Below are 17,976 nucleotides of genomic sequence, written 5' to 3' on the forward strand. Positions count from 1 at the left end.
CAGTTCCTCAGTTAATGTCACCGATGCAACAAACTTTATTCTTGAGCAGCTGGTAACAAAATTACTAGTACTCACGTTTTAACCATTTGGGTTGTTTTTGGAAAACATATGTGATGATTATGTTTTACTCATCCAAAGAAATGTATTTATTCATTATAAACAAGAGTACAAATTGACTTGTTTTAAACTTTGCACTGAGTAATTATTTCAGTAAATGAATAATGCTATATTCTGGTGATAATATGACAACAGCGCAAATATATTCTGGAATAAATCCAGCAACAAACAACAGTAAAAATAAATACAACAGCATATTTCCTTTGACAAAAGATGTACAGTTTTGCATTGAAACCTTAACTCTGTTTTACCCCCCACAGATGTTGGCAGGCCTGTTGAGTATTTAGAATATTTTCAGCTTTTATTTCAGATTTGTGGGGTTTTGTTTATGGAATGACAGTGTATATCTGCAATGAATTGGGTAATTTACCAGAAATTCTCCGGAGGAAAGAAATGCCATGACAGTTCCTCAGAGGTAATTACATACAGCTTATTCTTAGATCAATCAAACAAAATCAGCTAATTATATATTACAGTGAGAATGCAATATGACAAAGTGGACCATTTCAGCCTGTAATCATGTGTTCTTTTAATAGATATTTTTGGTTTCTTTACCATCACCAAGTACCAAAAAGGGCTATTTATTTCATTTAAAACTCTTAAGCATAAAATGTACACAATTACAAAAAATATAACTAAATGCAGCTGGCTGATTTGTTACCAAAATAAAGTTTGAGGTTAAAAAAATCTCGATTGTAACATTATATTTGCAACTTTTTTTGATGCAGTTAATATTCAACCACAATCATGGAGTCTCAGACGGATTGAATCAACTAAGCTCATTTCCGTTGCCTCTTTGAAAATTTCACAATAGAATTCGTGGCTTTACACATCGAAAGCACACAAGGAAAATAACAGAACATTCAGTTCGGAGCTTGCATTCATAAAATGTGCCCATGGCTCAACAGTCCACTAGTAATATTCAATAGGTTGGTCTAACGTTAGATTTAACTCAGTGAAATAAACATTTTCTTGTCTTTTTTTTAAAAAACCCTTAATTCTGAAGGCCAGATTGTTTCACCTTATGATCAACCTATGTGTACACTTGTAAAGAGGAACCAATGAAGTACATCTCTGAAAAATATCAATTATGTTCTGGGTTTTTTCTTTGCTTCTTCATCCCAATCATAGTCCAGAACACTATCGTCTTCCAACTCATCAGTAGAAAAGAGGTATTTGCTCATAACACTGGTCATAGTGCCAGCTGATGTTAATCCAAAAGTCTTCCTTTTTCTAGATGATGTTGAAGAGTCAGCATCTGCCTTTTGTGTCACACTGTTCAGCTGCTCAATAGTTGCCTTCTTTTCTATGGTGTCATTTTTGGTTTTCTTCTCAGAAGGTGAACTAAAAGAGAAACTTGCAAGTTTTGCTAACGTACTGGAGGCCACTTTCACCTGACTAGTTATAGCTGAACCATGGCTAGGTTGTTGGTCTGTGTGAGGTTCTGTAGAGAGTGGACTTTTTGATTTATTCAGTGTCAACTTTTGTACCTCATCTGTGGTACTTAAAGGTTTCTGTAATTTGAGGGATGGTTGAGTTTTAGTGCAGTGTACAATAGGCAGTTCTTTGGTTTTGATTTTGTGCACAGATTTATTTTTAGTGGTACGAACATGTCCTGCTTGGGTGTTTTTTCCATCAGTTCTGGGTGGTGCTGCTTGTTCTGAAGTGTACATCAATTCAGTATTTAATACCCCAACTTCTGCAATTTCAGATTGCAGCAAAGATTCAGAAGCAGAATTCTCTCCAGTTAAATGTCTTAGCTTCTGCTTTGGTTTGAATGCAAACGTTTTTAGTTTGGTCAACAGACAGCCGGAATTCCCATTAGTTGCGGATTCTTGGGGAGTGGTTTCACTGTCCTGCACTGCATTCTTTGTTCCATATGGATGACTTGACTTATTTGGTGCAGGCTGCACTCCATGTGAAGGCTCTTGGCCTAACCCATCACTATTTGACATACACAAGTTATCTGAATAAATGCTGGCCAAATTAGAAAATTCACCAGTTTCACTTAAACCAGTTGAGTGACTTTCGCTAAACATTTTGCCACTCTTGTACAACATTCCACTCTGTGAAATCCGGGAAGCACGAAGCTTTTTTGATGTGTGCACTGTGACAGCAGAACAAGACGAATTTGAAGAAGCAGAAATCTTAGCATTTGTCGGTCGCTCTGAGGAGTCAGTGCAAGCTGTTTTGTCAGTCTTTGAATTTTTGGGAGCTGAACCAACAAACTTCACATGATCTGGATTGCAAGACCTTCCAGGTGGTAAAATCACATCTGGAGTGTTAACACTTGTTGCAACCCCCTCTGGATTTTTTGTTAGCGGTGAATAGACATCTAAATCAGGAAAAAGACTTTGATAAGAATTCTCTGACGGTACGTTTGGTGTGGCAGATTTATTCTGTACCACTTCCTCTTCCTTTGACACCACTTCATGATTTTCACTTTGAAAATTAACAAACCAGGTCAGACCATCATTGGATTGTTCATCTTGAACGGAACTGGGCTTCACTTCATCACTTGTTGAATTCGAAAACTGAACAATTTTGTCACTTGAGTTTGTACATCCAGGAGGTAGATGGTGCCCTTTTTCATTTTGAACACTAAGAAAACATTCATATTGTCATAAAAACATCAACAGGTACAACAAAATCAAAACTGCATTAGACTAAATTAATATGTAATCAAAACTAGGACTTCCCTCTTTAACTCAAATTTAAGTATAATTTAAAGCGTTGAGTTAAACTGATGATCTTCTCAATTGAAAATGTAAGCCGCGGGAGAGATATAATAATGATCAAACTAGTTTTCTTGATATATTAGTTGTAATTTCCATATCAACTACAAATGGCTGAATGCAACGGTCAGTAGGTGGCATAACTGAGCAGCCGGAAGAGCACAGCAAATCATACAGCTCCTTGGATACGATCTGACCTGCTGTGCTCTCCAAGCTTCAGATCTATTGACTCTAACTTCCAGCATTTGCAGTCCATCCTGTCACCTAATAAGTGAGCAGCAGACTGGCCACCAGTAAACATGAAGGGTAATCCAGTGAGGCAGTCAATCTATTACTGCCCATTTTCTTCTTTTGCTGTAGATTAAAATTATCCTTCAAATTTTATTATGCAGATCAAATATTTTTGATGACATTATTCTCCAAATTGCTCACTGACCAGTTTAAAGTAATAAAGTATTAACTGCATGGCTGCTTTTGAGGACAGCATAGAAACTCCCCATGTAAATGCTGAAGGCCTCAACAAACTGCTCAAGTTACTCAGGACATTCTCTGGTGGTGAATTGTGAAGTTATGTTCTATGTTTTTATATATTAACATTCTATGTGCAACCCTAGTAAGAGATGAAAAATGAAAAAAGTAAAGCAAATTCAAGATATTGATATGTATTTTACTTTTTGATTCTGAAGCAGTTTCCATTCTGGTTACAATAGTTTTATGACATTTTATTAGTGCTATAAATCATAAATAAAGTTGTTAATCTCATGAGTTTAGCAGTTAACAGACCTTCCTCTGACAATGTCTATTAGAGGGATATAGGTTAATTGTCCTTATTTTTAAATGCAAAGCTATATATCTAAATACTTGCTAAATGGATAAAGATCAAATGAATCAGTTGGATTGACATTTAGAGGCAATGGGGAATTTACAAGAGCAAGGCAGGTGTGCTGGATGGCAGTTATAGGAAGGAAGAAAAGTTGCAGATAAAGTCACAAAGATGGGTTAACTCCAGGAAAGGTAAGAGATTAGATTAGATTATTTACAGAGTGGAAACAGGCCCTTTGGCCCAATAAGTCCACACCAACCCTCCGAACAGCAACCCATCCAGACCCATTCCCCTACATTTACCCCTTCACCTAACACTATGAGCAATTTAGCATGGCCAATTCACCTGACCTGTACATTTTTGGACTGCGGGAGGAAAACGGAGCACCCAGAGGAAACCCACACAGACACGGGGAGAATGTGCAAACTCCACACAGTCAGTCGCCTGAGGTGGGAATTGAACCCAGGTCTCTGGCGCTGTGAGGCAGCAGGATGAACGCAGGGCATGGTTAGGAACTTGGGACTGGGATATCATAGCAATTACAGAAACGTGGCTCCAGGGATGGACAGGACTGGCAGCGTAATGTTGCAGGATACAAATGCTACAGGAAGGATAGAAATGGAGACAAGAGAGGAGGGGAAGTTGCATTTTTGATAAGGGATAGCATTACAGCTGTACTGAGGGAGGATATTCCCGGAAATACATTCGGGGAAGTTATTTGGGTTGAACTGAGAAATAAGAATGGGATGATCACCTTATTGGGATTGTATTATAGATCCTGAAATAGTCAGAGGGAAACTGAGAAACAGATTTGTAAAGAGATCTCAGTTATCTGTAAGAATAATAGGGTGGTTATGGTAGGGGAGTTTAACTTTTCAAACATAGACTGGGATTGCCATAGTGTTAAGGATTTAGATGGAGAGGAATTGGCTAACTGTGTACAAGGAAATTTTCTGATTCAGTATGTGGATGCACTGAAGGTGTAAAACTTGACCAACCCTTGGGAAATAAGGCTGGGCAGGTGACTGAGGTGTCAGTGGGGGAGCACTCTGGGGCCAGCGACCATAATTCTATTCGTTTTAAAATAGTGATGGAAAAGGATGGACCAGATCTAAAAGTTGAAGTTCTAAATTAGAGAAAGGCCAATTTTGATGGTATTAGGCAAGAACTTTCAAAAAGCTGATTGGAGCCAGATGCTCACAGGTAAAGGGATGGCTGGAAAATGGGAAGCCTTCAGAAATGAGATAACGAGAATCCAGAGACAGTATATTCCTGTCAGGGTGAAAGGAAAGGCTGGTAGGTGTCGGGAATGCTTGATGACTAAAGAAATTGAGGTTTTGGTTAAGAAAAAGAAGGAAGCATATGTCAGGTATGGACAAGATTGATTGAGTGAATCCTTGGAAGAATATAAAGAAAGTAGGAGTATATTTAAGAGGGAAATCAGGAGGGCAAAATGAGATATCTTTGACAAATAGAGTTAAGGAGAATCCAAAAGCCTTTTACAAATATATTAAGGACAAAAGGGTAACTAGGAAAGAATAGGGCCCCTCAAACATCAGCAAGGCGGCCTTTGTGTGGAGCCAGAGGAGATGGGGGAGATACTAAACGGGTATTTTGCATCAATGTTTTCTGTGGAAGATATAGAATGTAGGGAAATGGATGGTGACATCTTGAAAAATGTTCATATTACAGAGGAAGTGCTGGATGTCTTGAAATGCATAAAGGTGGACAAATCCCCAGGACCTGATCAGGAGTGCCCTCGAACTCTGTGGGAAGTGAGGGAAGTGATTGCTGGGTCCATTGCTAAGATATTTTTATCATCGATAGTCACAGGTGAGGTGTCAGAAGACTGGAGGTTGGCTAATTTGGTGTCACTGTCTAAGAAAGGTGGTAAGGACAAGCCAGGGACCTATAGACCAGTGAGCCTGACATCAGTGGTAGGCAAGTTGTTGGAAGGAATCCTAAGGGACGGGATGTAGATGTATTGGAAAGGCAAGGACTGATTAGGGATAGTCAGCATGGCAAATCATGTCTCACAAACTTGATTACATTTTTTGAAGAAGTAACAAAGATGATTGATGAGGGCAGATCAGTGGACGTTATCTATATGGACTTCAGTAAGGTGTTCAACAAGGTTTCCCATGGGACATTGATTAGCTAGGTTAGATCTCATGAAATACAGGGAGAACTAGCTATTTGGATACAGAACTGGCTCAAAGGTGGAAGACAGAGGGTGGTGGTTGAGGGTTGTTTTTCAGACTGGAGGTCTGTGACCCATGAAGTACAAAAAGGATTGGTATTAGGTCCACTACTTTTTGTCAATTATACAAATGATTTGGATGTGAGCTTAAGAGGTATATTTAGTAAGTTTGAAAATAACATCAAAATTGGGGGTGTAGTGGACAGTGAAGAAGGTTACCTCAGATTACAACGGAATCTTGATCAGAATGGGCCAATGGGCTGAGAAGTGGCAGATGGAGTTTATTTTAGATCAATGCGAGGTGCTGCATTTTGGGAAAGGCAAATCTTAGCAGGACTTATACACTTAATGGTAAAGTCTTAGGGAGTGCAGGTTCATAGCTCCTTGAAAGTGGAGTTGCAGGTAGATAGGGTAGTGAAGGCATTATTTGGTATGCTGTCCTTTATTGGTCAGAGTATTGAGTACAGGAGTTGGGAGGTCATGTTGTGGCTGTACAGGACATTGGTTGGGCCACTGTTGGAATATTGCATGTAATTCTGGTCTCCTTCCTATTGGAAGGATATTGTGAAACTTGAAAGGGTTCAGAAAAGATTTACAAGGATGTTGCCAAGGTCAGAGGATTTGAGCTATTGGGAGAGGCTGAACAGGCTGGGGCTGTTTTCCCTGGAACGTCATAGGCTGAGGGGTGACCTTATAGAGGTTTACAAAATTATGAGGGGCATGGATAGGATAAATAGACAGTCTTTTCCCTGGGGTCGGGGTGTCTAGAACTAGAGGGTATAGGTTTAGGGTGAGAGGGGAGACCTATGGGGCAACTTTTTCACATAGAGGGTGGTACAGGTATGGAATGAGCTGCCAGAGGAAGTGGTAGAGACTAGGACAATTGTAACATTTAAAAGGCATCTGGATGGGTATAGGAGTAGGAAGGGTTTGGAGGAATATGGGCCGGGTGCTGGCAGGTGGCACCAGATTGGATTGGGATATCTGGTCGGCATGGATGAGTTGGGTCTGTTTCCATGCTGTACATCTCTATGACTCTATAAATCTTAGTCATGTTGCTCAGCTACCCCTGGACTGAGTGGATACATTACCTGTCAAGCCTTTGGAATTCTTGATGGAGAATATCATTTAGGTCCAACCTTTCAAGCAATAGTTCGCACTGCATTTTGTATTGCTCTTTTGGGTTTTCTGGAAAGGAAGTATGCAATGCATTCACACCACCAAGTAGAGCACCTCCCTGGAAATGAAAATCAGCAGAACCTTTAACAATATAAATATACATCCATTCAACTAGCCACAGTTTTATGGGACCACAGGCATCTCTCCCTCTCCACAAAGACAGTCAATTCGGCCACTCCACTAGCATGGGGTAAAGTGAAGATGCATGCATGGCCACAGCTGGCACAGGGTCTGAAGCCACAATGTTGCAGTCATTCTGTATCACACTCCACCCAACTAACTGAGTTAACCTAGACCTATGAACTTTATGTATACTATACTGGGTCCATTAACTCTTTAAATCTGTCCTCTTTCAGTAAGGTTTAGTCTACATGCACCATCTAAATTAATCTCCCTGTCTAAGCAGTGTGTGGTTTATCAAAATAGTCCATCGGCTCTGAATCCCATCATCTTATGTAATCCTTACATGTAGCTTATCTTATTCAACATGAAAATGTATTTATCAACTATACATTACAAAAAGTGGATCTAAAAGAAAATGATTTTATTTTACTGAAGTGAATATGGATTTGATGTCATTTATGTGCGGGGTATGCGCTAACCATTCAATTTGGCATCTATTACATGGAATGATTGTTTTAACTTTCAGCTCTACGTAAAAATGTTTTAATTCTTCAGAATAAATGCATACCTGCATGGAAGACTCCATTACAGAGATCACTGTGATGGCATCTTCAACGGTTACTGTATCTCTAAACATCAGCCTTGCATGAGCTGAAAAACATTTTTTTTTTAAAAAAACATGCAAAAGAAAACAGATGATAATTTCTATACAAACTAATTGAACTTGCATTGCTTAAGTATACCAGCAAACAATTTTGATTTGCAAATCTTTCTATTATGCATAATTAAATCAGAATCCTATTTGTAAAAAACATGAAAACACAGAGAAATCATCCTTTATTAATTGGCAAATTAACCAATTTTTAAAAAGCCTGGAAGGCTTTCATTGCCTTTTTTGGCAATTTGACAGATTCCCACATGTTTTGCTATATTGGAACATAAATTATGAATCACTTGATCTATCTGAATATATCCTTCTGCAACAATGAGAAGCCATTCAAATTATCCTCATTCTTATCCAGTTTCGAAGATGTCATACTGGACTTGAAGTATTCACTCAGTTTCTCTCCCCACAGATGATGCCAGACCTGCTGAGTTTCTCCAGCATTCTCTGCATTTGTTTCAAATTATACTCACCATTCCTTTGGGAGCAAATAATGAATACAGTTGAGGGAGAGTTTTCTCAGTTGTAAGCCAATTCAGATTTGTTTCTTATTTTCCCTTTTATCTATGTTATCTTAGAAACATTATTTTCACAATTAAAGGTTCATAGAGATTATTAATCCCACCTTGTTCAAGGAGGTAAGCTGAAAGTAAAATTATCGCTACCTCATAAGCAACAGATAGCACGATAAAAATATAGGAGTATTGTCTGGAATTCAGTAACATGTGCAGCAGGTGAGCGTAATTTAATCTTATTTCAGTGATTTATTTAATCTTATAGCAGTGTTACTGTTCTTATAGAGCTACAATCTCCATGTGGTTCGTGTACTATTGGAATGGTAATAAAAATCACAAGCAAAATGAGGGAATGCAGCAGTCAATGATTTAGCAAAAATATTACGTTTGGATGTGTAACTGTTAAGTAACATTCACAGCAGACAAAGACTAGGCAATGGTCAGGTTCAGCAAGAACCGAATTACATTCCTTTGCTTTCAATGGCACTTCCATTACCAAAGAACCATCAATTTCCTGGCAGTGCAGATGCTGTCCACTGGCTGCAGCCGCAACTGGATGAGCCACTTAGATTTCACGTCTAGTACACCATGTCAGAAGCTGGTATTCTGTGGCAAGTGGCTTACCTTCTGACTCCTCAAAGATTCTCCACCAGCAGAAAGACAGATGGCAGAAGTGTGATGGCATAGTCTCCTGCTTATAGAGGTATAGCGACCATTACACTCAGAGCTACAAACTGTCGAATGCAGAGTAATCCTCTTAAGCAGCATAGAATCCACTGATTAAACACCTATTCTCACTATCACCAGTCTACTATTGGGAGGATGTAATTCAGTCACATGATATGGCTTCTTCAGTCACAACCCCCAACTCTCAACCTCCATTACCTTGAATGGAAACACAATCATACAGGATCCAAATTCCACATGTCCCTAACAGAATTGAAACAGTATAGGCTTCAGTAGTTTAAGAAGCAGGTTCACCACTACTTTCTCAAGGGCAATTAGGCATTGTTAATACAGTTCTAAACACTTTGTTGCACAAATTTCAACGATACTGCAGAATGTCCACATTAAGAGATAGTTTAAATCTCATTGCTTTAAATGTGAAAGGCATGATGAGTAATTGTGTTCTTACACAACAAGAAAACCTCCCACATTTTATAATCCCTTTGTTGGCCCTTATTTTTGGTTTTTCTAATTTCCTCAAATGTCATTCCCTTGGACATTCTATTCATGTCATCATGCTGTTCCTTTACGTGGACACACTTGTTATGGACCAAGCCAGACCCCCCATAAAACCCAACTGTGAACCCTACCTTTGCTAGTTGTTTTAAGCAGGTGTCTGGAGATAATCCAGGAGGGATGCCGCTGGTCAAACAACTCCATTTTAAACAGAACAGAAGTTATTTACAAGATTATCGAATGAAACACAAACAAAAGAGAACAGAATACAGAATAACTTAATCAATCCAAAAACCGAACAGATTATCCCAACTTAATGATGCTATTCCAAATTCCTGCAACAATCCCCCATAAACACCCCTTAGCACAAAAGGTAAAATCAAATACAGGGTCTTACAGGAGAGAGAGAGAGAGAGAGAGAGAGAGAGAGATGGCAGAGAGATTCATTATGGAACACCTTCTTCCATGTAGCTGTTTCTTTAACCAGCAACGTCAGGACAACTAACTGTTTCCAGTGAATAGCTAGACTGCTAAAAACCAAACCAAGCCAAAACCAGAGCCAAGCTGAGCTGGGAGAACTGGCCACTCCCTTTTCATTGTACAATTTTTTTAACTTGAAAGCCTCTTGCCTGAGGCAGTATCTGTTAGCTATAAACAAACTGGCCCTAAAACCCATCCAAAGCAGACATCTCGGCAACACTGCCTCGTACAATACTTTTGAAAACAAAACCAAGGACAACACAATCGTGTTATAGGAGCAGTATTATCACACACTATAGGAGGCAGTTCCCACAGTGGCAATGTCACTAATGTTATAGTGACCAGGGTTTGAATTCCACCTTAGCAGATGGCAAAACGTAAATTCAATAAAAATCTGGAAATGGGGTGACTATGTGACCACTGTCGATAGTCTTGGAACCCATGTGGTTCACTAATGCCCTTTAGGGATGGAAATCTGCCATCATTACCTAGTCCGGTTCATGTGTGACTCAGAACCACAACAAATGTGTTACCTCTTAACTGCCCCTGTGAGATAGGACTGGGTAATAAGTGCTGGCCGAGCCAGTAATGCCCACAACCTATGAATACATGAAAAATAAGTTAACTACAGGGCATTTCAAAGGAGCTCTCAAGTGTCAGCCTAAACCACATGTAGTTGGTATTGATCTAGACTCAGAAAGTGCTACTATCGAACCATGCTGACACCATAGTTCACCAGTGAAAGGGCCTAAACGAATGATCACTTGGTCATAACCAAAGCTTTCCCTTTACCAGGAGGCTGCACCTGTTATCTCCGTCAACTTTGTGCTCCACAGCCACGTGTTACAGGTCAACTGCCTCAGCTTTCCTATGCGCTATCAGCCACTTAACTTAATGAAATGCTCTGCTTTCAAAATTAGATGTGGTCTGTCTTTGAGCTGCTGCTGCAGGCACGACCAGCATGTGCAAAAGTGTGGGATCCAGTGCTTTACAGCATTGAATAACATGGGAAGTTTGTGATTTTTATAGTTAATACATTGTGCATGCAATTGTAATCCAAAAGGGTCATGCTCTTGATAGCAATATGAGTAACAGTGGTATCACATAGCAGCACCACACAGAACATGACACAAGGAATAGTTGCTAATGAGGTTTCGATGGTCCAATATAGAGTTGTGATCTTACCCATTACACTATGGCAAAGCAAAATTTTATGAGAAGCAATGTTCAAGGGACTAAAATCTTTTAATAATTAGATCTTCAATGCAAACCTGCTGCACATTTTATTAAACAAATGACCCAAAACAAATAAAAGCAAAATACCGCAAATGTTGGAAATCTGAAACAAGCTCACAGAATGCTAGAGAAACTCAGCAGGTCTGGCAGCATTTGTGGAAAGAGAAACAAAACCGATGTTCTGAGTCTGAAGAACAGTCATACGACAACTCTTGTTCCTCTCTCCACAGATGCTGGCAGACCTGCTGAGTTTGCCCAAAACAAGGTGTATTTTCTAAAATGAAATGACACCTAAATTTAATGCTGGGAGAAAAAAGGCTTCTGCATAAAAAGTTGTCATGACTCCAATGTTTTCAAAATAATTTTATATTTGGGATTTGACAGTGAAGCAATCAGCAGGTTTCACAAACACTGTGATGTTAATAATCTTTCCAGCAGTGTGAACAAGTCATTGCCAGATACATGCAGAGGAACAACTGTACCTCACAAGCATTTCAAAAGTACAGCCAATTACTGAAATAAAAACAGAATATTGCAGATGCTAGAAATCTGAAATAGATAGGATATTATTAAACTGGAAAGAGTGCTGAAAAGATTTACCACAATGCTACCTGGACTGGAAGGTTTGAGTTATAAGGAGAAGTTGGATAGGCTGGGACTTCTTTCCCTGGAGCACGGTGGATTGAGAAGTAACTTATAAAAGGTCTATAAAATCATGAGAGGCGTAGATAAAGATAGACAGCCAACAGATTACACCATCCTAGGGAAATCTAAAACTAGAAGGCATAGTTTTAAGGTGAGAGGGGAGAGATACAAAAGGGTCCAGAGGGACAATTTTTTCCACAGAGGATGGTGAGTGCCTGGTATGGATTGCCAGATGTAGTGATGGATGAGAGCACAATTTCGTCATTTAAGTAGTATTTGGACAGGTATATGGATGGGATAGGTGCAGGGATATGGACCAAATGCAGGCAAATAGGACTAGTTTTAATTGTGAAGACTGGTCAGCATGAGCAAGTTGGGCCGAAGGGCCTGTTTCCATGCTGTCGACCTCTATGATACTAAACGCAGCATGCTGGAGAAATTCAGCCAGTCTGGCAGGAACAGTGGTGAAAGGATCTGTTGGTTATACAGCTGTATTTATATGAATGGGTATGTGAAAAACTATTCAGAAAAAGCTATCTGCATACCTAATAAACCCAAGTTGGTGACGGAAAATCCAAAAGAATCTTACCTTCAGCTAAACGGACCAAGCTCTCAAGCATGCGTATTGTAGTCCTCGCTGCATTTCTAAACCCACTTTGACGCTGTACTTGGTAATACTTCACAAGGATTTTATTTGCTTCACCAGAAATCTTAGGTTGTAAAGTTTTGATGAGACAAAAATAAGTTTTCATTTTCTCCATACTCCACAATTTCTCAGAGATTGTTGGGGAAGCTAAATAATTTTATAAACATAAGATATATTGCTGTAAGACATAATTCAATCCAAACTTCAAGTGTTTCTTTAAAGTATGAAAATGTTACTGCAAGCATATTAAGCAAATTTGAGAAAAGAAGAATAATAGTTTTCCAGACCTTTATTTTCCAGAATGAAAGAAGCTATGACTTTGTCCCATTCTTCATTTTTAGTATCCAGGAGAACCAATACAAGATCAAATCTGCTCAGAAGTGGACTGGCAATTGCTGTATTTACAGTAATGGATTCATCAGGATCATACTGACCTTTTGGATTTGTAGCTGCAAGTATAGTTGTTCTTGTATTCAACTTGCATACTAGACTAAATTTGGAGAAAGTAAGGTCAGTATCAATCTGCTGTGTTAATTTTACATGTGGACAAAGTTCTGTTCACGCATTTCAGTACAGTTCTAGTAGAATTTATATTTACATCCCCAGTTCATTTCTTGGACGTTAAAAATATAGCAACAATCCTTTATTTATATAGAGCCTCACATATGGAAGTAATAGACTGGATTCTCCCATTCTGGATATTATTAAACTTGATAGGGTTCAAAAACAGATTTACCAGAATGTTGCCGGAAGGCTTGATTTACAAAGATAGGCTGGGACTTATTTCACTGGAGTGTAGGAGGTGAGGGGTGATAATAACCTTATAGAGGTTTATAAAATTATGAGGGGCATAGATAAAGTGAATAGCAAAGATCTTTTCCCTAAGGTGGGAACTTCAAAACCCGGGGGTATATTTTTAAGGTGAGAAGAGAAAAATTTAAAAAGGACATGGGGGCAATGTTTCTTTAAAACACAACGAGTGGTTAGTCTGCGGAATGAACTCCCAAAGGAAGTAGTAGATGCAGGTATAGTTTCAACATTTAAAAGATATTTGGATAAATTCATGAATAAGAGAGGTTTACATAGATATAGGTCAAATGCAGACAGGTGAGACTAATTTATTTGGGAACATGGTCGACATGGATTAGTTGGATTGAAGGGTCTGTTTCTATACTTTATGATTCTATGACTATGACCCCCTCTTAATACTGTTGGGTTGACTTCACAAATGGTGGTTGGAATTTGAATCGGGAGATTTCTGCCCTCATTTCTAGCTCTAAAAATTTTCATTAGTGTGGGACAGCATGCACACTGCTGTACCAACATGGGTCAGCACCATTGTGAAAATATATAATTTTGAACTTCAACCATTTTGAAAACATTGCAGACATGAACTACCTGGCGGAATCTCCCAACTCCCTATTCCCCCCTAGAAGGTGACGATCTGGCCCATAATGCCCCATCTGCATTACTGGCCAGCATCGGGAAGAAATAAATTTAACATCCAAGATATATCATGTTCTGGTAACAATAGAAATAATATTTAACCAACCTATTCTAAAACATATCTGTTAAAATTACAGCAAGGTGTAGAGACCCTCCTAAAAGGGCCTTCACAATTTAAGGGGCAACGTGCACAAAAGTAGAGAGTTGAATCAGACAGTCCCCTAAGTTAGAATCAAAGAGCTAGGTTCTGAAGAATATTTCTGAATGCAAGGAGAAACAAAGTAAGAGTAAAGGTTTACATGAGGAAGTCACCTGCAATGCCATGGTCAAACACACTGCAACTAACGGTGGAGAGGAGGAAGGACAAAGCTATAGTGTCTCAAAATCCAGAAAGCAGAGGATAGAAGCAGGGATCTGGAGCTGGAATAGACTCCAATAGTAGAATGGGAACAAGTTAAGAATTTGCAAACGATGAACTGGAAAGCATCAAGATTTGGGGGAACAGGAGTGAAAGGCATGCAAAACTCAACATAGGGTATTGCTGTGAGAATGCTGGATACATTGAAGCTTGGAAAACCAACAAGAAGGTTTGAAAAGTTTTGCTTGGATGTGGTAAAGGCCGAGAGTTGGGGCGAAGATGAAGTAGGACAGAGACTGAACATGGGCTTGAATAAAGCACAAGGTTCACTTGGTGCAGAGGTTGTGCAAATGATATTCAACCAGATAGCATCCAGAAAGGGAGGTGTGACTTGGGAAGGGCTAAGATGCAAAACTTCTGATGGGAGTTTAGCAGATGGGGGAATGATTTTAGTCTTGCCAGTGCTGTACCATACTAGAATAAAAGCAAAGTACTGGAGATGCTGAAGATCTGAAACAAATGCAGAGAACGCTGGAGAAATGCAGCACATTTGGCAACATCTGCAAAGAAGGAAACAGTTAATATTTTGATTCTAATCTGACTCTTCTTCAGGACAGATGTCTGTACAAGATGTTGATTCATCAAGCTTCAAAAAGTGGACAAGCAGTTGGACAGAGGAGTTTGTAGCCGAGTTTTACCTCCTGCACACCTAATAGAGGCTTATCGTAATCAAATTATGGATGGAGTGCTTCCAATATTCCCAGTTTTAAAAGGCATCAATAATGCTACAGGGAAATGCAGCACACTTCAGACAAGCAGAAGGGAAATGGCTTGATTTTGACTTGTCCTCAGATATAGGCAAGGCTGCATTTATTGTTCATGGCCACTTGCTTTCAGATTTAGTAATACATAATACAATTAGGCAGAGTCAGCATGGCTTCATGAAGAGGAGGTAACAAGCAGTATAGATAAACAGGAAGAAGTGGATATAATATATTTGGATTTTCAGACGCTACTTAAGGTAGAGGTAGTGTATTAGCATGGATAAAGGATTGGCTAACTTGAAGAAGGCAGAGTTGGGATAAGGAAAGCAGTTTCAGGATGTTTATTTGTAACTGGTGGTGAGCCGCAGGGGTCCGCATTGGGCCCACAAATATTTACAATGTATATTAATGTCTTGGATGAGGGAAATGAATGCACTCTATCAAGATTAGATTAGATTAGATTCCCTACAGTGTGGAAACAGGCCCTTGGTTCAACAAGTCCAAACAGATCCTCCAAAGAGTAACCCACCCAGACCCATTTCCCTCTGACTAATACACCTAACACTATAGCAATAAAGCACGGCTAATCCACCTGACCTGCACATCTTTGGACTGTGGGAGGAAACCGGAGCACCCGGAGGAAACCCACACAGACATGGGGAGAATGTGCAAACTCCACACAGGCAGTCGCCAGAGGCAGGAATTGAACCTGGGACCCTGGTGCTGTTCTAACCACTGAGCCACCGTGCCACCCTAAGTTTGCTGATCACACAAAAATGGATGACACAGAGTCTATGGAGGCTTACAGCCAAATTAAGCAAGTAGGCAAACACCTGGCAGATGGAATATGCTGTGGGAAAATGTGAGATTACGCACTACAGAATAGAGGGGTTGAATATTGTTTAAATGAAGAAAGATCTCAGAGAGACACAGAATAGAGGTATTTGAGAGGTCTCATTCATACAGTCAGAGTCATACAGTATAGAAACAGACCCTTTGGTCCAACTCATTCATGCCGACCAGGTTTCCCAAGTAAATTAGTTCCCATTTCTCTGCATTTGGCCTATATGCCTCGATGAATCAGAAAAAGCTAGCATTCAAGCTCAGTGGGTAATAGGGAAAATAAAATGATTGCTAGTCTTTCTTTCAAAAGGAATGGAGTGTTGAAATAGGGACTTTTTGTTAAAACTATACAAGGCACTATCAGATGACATCTGGAATTCTGCAAACAGATTTGTGTGCCTTATCTAAGGACAGATAAACTGACAATGGAGACAGTCCAGGGAAGATTCACTAGGCTGGTACAGGTATGAAGGAACTGTGTTATAAGGAGAAATTGAGCAGATTGGGCCTGTACTTATTGGAATTTAGAAAAATGAGAGGTGACCATATCAAAATATACAAAGTCCCTTGGGAGGACTTGACAGAGCTGATAGGGAAAGTTTGTTTCCCTTGTAATAGAGTGTAGGACAAAAGGGCAAAAACTCAGAATAAGGGGTTGCTTAGTTGCGACAGAGATGAGGAGGAATTTCTTCTCTCAACATGCAGTAAGTCTGTAGAATTCTTTACCACAGAGAGCTGTTGAGGCTGTGTTATTAAGTATGTTAAAGGCTGAGATATTCAGATTTTTAATCAGTGAGGGTCTCAAGAGTTATGGAGAAAAGGCAGGAAAGTGGAGTTGAGGATTATCAGATCAATCATGATCTCATTGTATAGTTGAAAAAAAATGATGGGTTGAATGGCCAACATTTTATGTAGTACTTGAGAGTCAACTACATCATTATGGAATTGGAGTCACATGTAAGTTCCCTGAAAGACATTAGCAAACTGGTTAGATTTTTGCAACAATTTGGCAGATTACTCTCATTGAAATTTAATTAAATCAATTTTGTACAAAGTTTGACATTGCAGGATTTATATCTTCAAGCTCTGATGGTTCACTGTACATGAGTATCTCTTCCAGATGCACAATAACTGTAGTTCAGAAGTGCACTCTTACAGCCTTGCACATAAAATGTACTGAGTGGTCACCATGCCAGTGGAAGAATGGTAGTAATATTAAAACAACTCATGCAGTAAATTGACCACATGGAAGCAAATGCTAATACACAGTTTGGGCAAAATTATTTTAGTAACACTTCACTCTAAGTTAATTAAATAATCAATAATGTTGCATACAATTAAGACAACCTTCCAACAATCCTGTATAACATTTCATCTTTTAATCCATGCATACAGAGAATATTTGGATCAAACATTGATCAATTGCCTTTGGAATAAATCTTCTATTTGTATTACTGATATTTAATTTTTTGTCCAAATGAGTGTACAAATTGTTTGTACTTAAATTCATTGATCATTTTTGTGTTGCCAGACAGACACTGGGATCTGGATTCTTAAAATGTCTTTGATCACAGTTTACAAATTTGAAAGATGAACATGAGCAGCTTACCCTGCCTTTGCCACGCTTATAGTTTGCTGCTCCATTGCCTCATGAATGCTGCTTTTATCATGTTCTTTAATACTGTTAAATTCATCAATGCAGCACAGACCTCCATCTGCTAGGACCAGTGCTCCTGCTTCCAGGTTCCACTCTCCAGAGTCCTTCACTGCTGTCACAGTCAAACCTACAGGAAACATTGGGTGCAAAAAAAAAACACATATTAATCTCATAAATTGTGAAAACTAACTGTAGTACATTTCCAATCACTGTTCTAAAAATGTATTAATTCTCCAGGTATGGATAGTACTACTAAGGCTAGTTCTTTTGCTCAGGCCTGTCACGCCTTAGAAGATAGAACGAACTTTCTTGTTAAGTGATTGCAGTCCATGTGATACTGCATAGTATGAAATGGAATTTTTG

At 39.2% G+C, this 17,976-nt stretch overlaps 1 protein-coding gene across 2 annotated transcripts in view; it reads right to left on the reverse strand.

The window, feature by feature from the left end:
* Positions 1–816: 816 nt before the first annotated feature.
* mcm9 (minichromosome maintenance 9 homologous recombination repair factor) overlaps positions 817–17,976 on the reverse strand; it is a 57,047-nt gene continuing 39,887 nt past the window's right edge. For both annotated transcript variants that reach the window (XM_060850811.1, XM_060850802.1), the window contains exons 8-13: positions 17,566–17,740; positions 12,833–13,035; positions 12,489–12,692; positions 7,746–7,828; positions 6,967–7,112; positions 817–2,718 (exon numbers count right to left, since the gene is read on the reverse strand). In XM_060850811.1, the coding sequence (XP_060706794.1) occupies positions 1,206–2,718; positions 6,967–7,112; positions 7,746–7,828; positions 12,489–12,692; positions 12,833–13,035; positions 17,566–17,740 (2,324 nt within the window). In that variant the 3' untranslated portion in view covers positions 817–1,205. The remainder of the gene's footprint in view (positions 2,719–6,966; positions 7,113–7,745; positions 7,829–12,488; positions 12,693–12,832; positions 13,036–17,565; positions 17,741–17,976) is intronic.

The sequence above is a fragment of the Hemiscyllium ocellatum genome, chromosome 3 (genome assembly GCF_020745735.1).
Source record: "Hemiscyllium ocellatum isolate sHemOce1 chromosome 3, sHemOce1.pat.X.cur, whole genome shotgun sequence".
Taxonomy (NCBI): Eukaryota; Metazoa; Chordata; class Chondrichthyes; order Orectolobiformes; family Hemiscylliidae; genus Hemiscyllium; species Hemiscyllium ocellatum.